This window comes from Arachis hypogaea, chromosome 9, assembly GCF_003086295.3.
Source record: "Arachis hypogaea cultivar Tifrunner chromosome 9, arahy.Tifrunner.gnm2.J5K5, whole genome shotgun sequence".
NCBI lineage: Eukaryota > Viridiplantae > Streptophyta > Magnoliopsida > Fabales > Fabaceae > Arachis > Arachis hypogaea.
In genome coordinates, this window is record NC_092044.1 from 114,528,978 (window position 1) to 114,534,645 (window position 5,668).

Consider the following 5,668-nt stretch of genomic DNA (forward strand, 5'->3'; position numbering starts at 1 on the left):
ATCTAATACTCTTATGTCTCCAATCCAAACATAGTGGAAACTGGAAACCTCTTCACGTGATCCCACAGGCTTCCTCATGCAAACATGCTTTTAATTTCAGCCTACTTTTTTTTAATTAAATTTATCATTTTAGGCCACAAAATTCAATTGGCTAGTGGCATAGTAGAAACAAGAAATATAGCAAAAAATGCAAGGGAAAATAGTGAAGAGATAAAAGAGCAACAGCTAAGAGTGGATTGATTAAGAAGGCTAAATTAAAGTAAAGGATTAAGCAGAAAATAAATAATGATAATGATGATGATGAAGATGAATTTCAACAAAGGGATAGAGACAAGTCTAAATTAATCCTATGTTTGAGAGTAGTGGAACATGATGAAGAAATAGCAGCCTCAGTGATCTCACTGGCTGAAGAAACATTACTACTTCTCTGGGGTGAAGGATTTGGCAATGTGAGAGACAATGACAACTCACACTCTCTCCCTACATCTTCATCTTCATCTTCTTCTGCACGTGCCTTCTTTTCAGTGTTGTTGTTTTTGTTGATGTTCAAAAGTACATTATTATTATTATTATTATTATTATTATTAGTCATTGGCTCCGAAGTGGTCTCTCTATCATTTAATTTAGTAACCTGCAAAAACAGATGAAAGCAAAATAACACAACACCCATGTAAGAAAATTAAAAAGAATGTGATCATTTTACTTTGGCCCAACATTTGGTGACAATTCCTAATGCATTGCATGCAATGTACAAAAAGTAAAAAGTAAAAACAGCAACTAACATAAGAGAACAAAAGGCATGTACTCATTCATGTAGTGTAGTAACTTTTTGAATTGAAATGACAAACATATTAAAATAATGTTATTAGTTTAGCAGAGATGATTTGATTCTGAGATATAACTTAGGGAGGGTCCTCACAATTGTAGGGTGGGTGGTGGAGGGGAGAAGATGAAGTAAGTCATATCATATAGTCCCCTTATAAATGCAATAAAGGGCAAATATCATTTTCCCATTTGAAAGAAAGTCTCAAGGTTGAATAATAATTTGGCAGGACCACTAAATGGAAGAAAATGAGAACTAAAGGCAGTGTACAAATTTCAAGCCATGATGACCCTTTAGGCCTGAATGCAGCCCATGATAAATTATGGACAATCACAAGCTCTCTATTCCCATTCAAAATACTTAAGTACTTTGTACAATAAGGGGACCAAAAACAACTATCTAACCACATTCATTCATGGGTCCATTCAATGTTCATTTGCATAAATAATCTTATGAAACCCCCTCCCCCCCTTCCCCCTCCACAAAAAATAATATATACATAGCTCAATTCATAAGTTCACATGTTAGTTTTTGAGTAGTAAAGGTGGTTTCCAAAGAAGAAACTTTATAAGAAGAAAATGGAAAAAATCTTGGAATAATTTAAAGAGCTGCAAAGTGCAAAGCAGTGTGCTTTTTTAACAACTGTAGAACTAACAAGTCCCAGCAATCCTTACTTTCCAAAAGAAGCTAAAAAGGAAATAATTTAAAAGGCAGCATATTTAATACCAACTATTTCAAAAACATTTTTTTTAAATAAAAAAGAAATTGAAATAAGAAGGGGTATTCAATTCTAGTCTGAACAACCTCTCCTCCTCCTCTCCTCTCTCTCCTCTCCCCAAAGAAAAAAAAAGCCTGAAACTTGAAATTAAAGTTTGTGAGGCTTCAAAAAACACATACATTAAAGAAAAAGAAAGCAAAAGGAGAGGGTGAAAAAAATAAAAAATAAAAAAGCAGAGGCAGCAGCTGAAAAACCAAGGGTTTTCCCATTTCACACACAGAAACGTGATCCCAAAAGCTGTTATAATATTTGACAGACAAACAAGACTTATAGAAAGATCATATCTCACTGAACCAAAAAAAAAAAGTGAAGAGTGAAAAGAGCTGATGAACTTAACTTGCAACTTATGGCATGGGCCTCATAAAATAAAATAAACCACTCCATCACAAGCTAGAACATAAATGGATACTGATAAAAAGTAAAATAGTACCAAAAAGAGAGCTTTTTTATATTTAAATTTATTTGGGCATGCAGCATTATGTTGTATTCACCTGGAGGAAATTTCCAAGAAGTGGTGGCAGCATAGGGAAAACTGTGGAATGAGGTGGTTGATGTTGTTGTTGTTGAGTTGAATAAGCATAATCATAAAAGGAGTACGGATACGGCACTGTTCTTTGGTTCCTGCATTGCAGGTTCTGAGATATGGAATAGTTTCTCTCTATTCTAGCCCTGTGTTGTTTGCATTGTAGGAATAGAGAATCCACACCAAAGCGAATTTCAAAAAAGCAAAAGCAGTTGCTTCAGAACAAGGAAGAAGCTAAGAAAAAGCAAAACATAGATAGATAGATAATCGAATAAGCAAATTCCAATCACACTCCTTTTTTTCTTTTTTGAAAAAGTCTGATATTATTTCGAGACAAAATGTGAAAAGAGAAAAAAAAAAGAAGGTAAGGTAAGGTTACCTTTTTGGGGAGAAGTTACTGTATCCGAAGAGAGAATCGGATTCTTTTCCAATGGATTGTGAACATGGATGATAGTTTTGATTATGATTATTATTGTTATTATTAACATCATTCACTTCTTCAACACATCCATCATCATGTTCCTCAAAAGATTGGTTCCTATGTTGGCTTGATGAAATCCTACCTGCCAAAAACACAAACCAAAATAACTGATTTATAATAATTTAATGAGCAGTTCTTTGGCCTTATTATTATTGTTCCTTTTTTGTTTAATGTGGGTTTCATGAAAATGCCATTAGAAGAAGATTTAAAAGGACATATGTGTTGTTAGTGTTGCTACTCAAATTTGGCATCAACTAAATGCAAAAAGGAAGATACAATAAATGAGGAATAAACAATAATGTTAGTTTCGCAGAGATTTCCCAAAGTTATGCATATATGAGAGATCATAGCCTCCTCTTTCAGAACTTAAAAAACGTGCCAAGAGAGGAAACAACGATGGACACTCTTTGCTTTCAATGCACCCAACTTGTTTGTTATTTATTATTATAAACTCTTTATTTAATTATTTCACGTACCAACATTTATATTTATTACTTTTATTTTATGCACATCACAACAATGAAAATAAAAGAAAGAAAAATCTCATTGTTTTGTTGATGATCATGTGCTTTGATTTGAAGTAAAAGTCAAAAGAAGATTTTTATTAGTACCTTGTCTTCCCAAGTCACCCCTCATGCTTCTGTACATCTGGTTTTGAAGAAAAAACAAAGAATGAATATGATGAAATTTTGACCAATTATTTATTTAAAAAACAAAATGAATAAAAATAATGAACCTGAAGATGGCTCTTGACGTGTGAAATTGTGAGGCCTTTAACGTCCATCAACTGAAGAACAAGCTTAGGGGTAGCCTCTACAAAAGGAAAGAAAAAAACAGAAACAAAATTTGATAAGAAAGAAAGGGTATCAGAAATTGAAAGAAGAAAGAAAGAAACTTACTGTGATGACCTCCAAGGCTATCAATGGCATGAACAAAGCATCGATGAAGCTCAGGAGTCCATCTCAAACGAGGAACCTTGGATCTTATGTACTGTCTCACGGCTCCTTCTCTTCCACAAGTTGCCATTAGAGTGCATGAACTTAATAAAGATGCTCACTTTCTTTCTGGGTATTCCTCAAAACTGATGTATTTGTATTTATATTGGAGAAAAAGTAGCTGCTTTTTGTTCCCTATGCATACAGAAAGGATGTTGGGGGAGAGAGAAAATGAAAAGACCAAGTTATTGTTGTTAAGAGCATGAGATGAGATAAGAGTAGAGCACTCTGAAAATTCTCTTAGGACTTAGCACTCGTCTCACTCACTCTCTGACCTCATTCATAAGTAGTGAGGGAGTATCATGATTCATGATGATGATACATACATACATACATACATACATAGATACATGTATGGTGGGTGCTGTACTTGAAGATCACGAGGAAATGGATCCTAATAGAGTTGTTGTTGTTTTTGTATTCGAGCTTGGAAGAAAAGAAATGATTACATCTAGCTATGGATGGATGGTGTGGATTGTGGAATGGGGAATGAATTACTCAACTGCCTCGCTTTGACCTTTGTTTCTCTCTCTCTCTCTCTCTCTCTCTCTCTCTCTACAATTACAACAACTATTATCACTACTGCTGCTGCTACATACGCCAATTTCCTCATCATCACTATGTAAGTAACACCCCATTCAAAATTATAACTATAAGATTACACATTTGTCCCTGCCTTTCGAATTTCAAAAGACCATTTTGTCCTCGGTGAGAAGACCAACTGATGCTGCCATTTGGACGTGCATGGCAACTTGTATAAGTAACTTATTCAAAATGTTATCTGTATCTAAATATTATGGTTTAATTTATTTTTAAGAGTAATGCTAGGGGCTAGCAATTTTTGTGATTGTTAGCCATCAATTAGCCATCAATGATGATTTGATGGTGTGAGATTGGTGTGAGATTTCATCCAATGGCTCACCTTCCTCTGCTGGTTATATGCTGGCCAAAATTCAATAAAACTGCTGGTCCCTAGACTTTTCCTATTTTTAATATGTATTTATATTCTAATATACATTTTATATTGATAGCTAATTCTGATGATTGATTTTAATATATATGTAGCATAATCATAATTTATTATATATATTCTTTTTACTTATTCTTTATTTCACATTTGAATGTTAACTCTTATATTATGTGGAATTTTAAATTCTATATAGCTATAATCATCATTTTTTTTTGTATGACTAAAATGTCTTCTAACTCCAAATTCACTAGAAAAAATAAAAAATAAATTAAAAAAAAGTGTTGCACTACGATTTATGTACTTTATAATGAATTGCATTATTTTGTGATAAATAGAAGAATAGTTAAATATTTGTATGATTTTTTTTGTTAATATGGATTGAAAATATCATATGATTATTTTACATTATTAGAGTACACGTGGCATGTATTATAAAAATTTACTAAATTGCTTTGAGTATAATATTTTGCTTTTACTACTATCTTCCAACAACAATAATGAGTATAACAATTTTTTTAAGTCTTTATGAATGAAAGTTGTTTCAAATTCTGCATCAAGAATCAAGAATTCAAGATATATATCATGGCATTGGAGGATACTCATAAAAAAAATTAAAATAAATAACCTTAATATTATAGAGGGTGTTCGAAATAATCTTGACAAAATAGATGGAGATGATGATGAGGAATATTGTATCACATCTGTGTGTCCTAAAAGAGAAGAAAAACTCAAAATGCATGCCTCAGTATCTGAGTAGACATTTCGGTTAAAGTCCTGAGGGAATACCTTTCTTGTCAAACAAAGGAATAATAAATAAATGAATAAAACAAATAATGAAATGACCAATTTATTTATTTATATATATATAAGTCAAACGTTAACACACAAATGTATATATGAAATAAATTATTTAATATTGTTAATTACGTGCATTATTTTAAACAATTAATTAATTAATTAATTAAAATCAAAGCTAGCTAGGAAAGAAGTTAGAAAAAATTGTGCTAGCTAGATAGCTAGAAAGAAATTTGCGATGGAAAGTTGACAACACTAAAAAATAAATCAAAGGCATGGATGGCAGTGGAACCTCGAAAATAA

The 5,668-nt window shown here is 32.3% G+C and overlaps 1 protein-coding gene across 1 annotated transcript; it reads right to left on the reverse strand.

Moving 5' to 3' along the window:
• Positions 1-205: 205 nt before the first annotated feature.
• On the reverse strand, positions 206-4,250 carry LOC112712187 (uncharacterized). The gene is made up of 6 exons (XM_025765005.3): positions 3,505-4,250; positions 3,342-3,418; positions 3,217-3,253; positions 2,504-2,687; positions 2,093-2,270; positions 206-631 (listed from the first exon to the last, which is right to left on the reverse strand). Exons 1-6 carry the CDS (start codon positions 3,629-3,631, stop codon positions 314-316), a joined length of 921 nt encoding a protein of 306 aa, XP_025620790.1. The 5' UTR covers positions 3,632-4,250; the 3' UTR covers positions 206-313.
• Between the last annotated feature and the right edge of the window lie 1,418 nt (positions 4,251-5,668).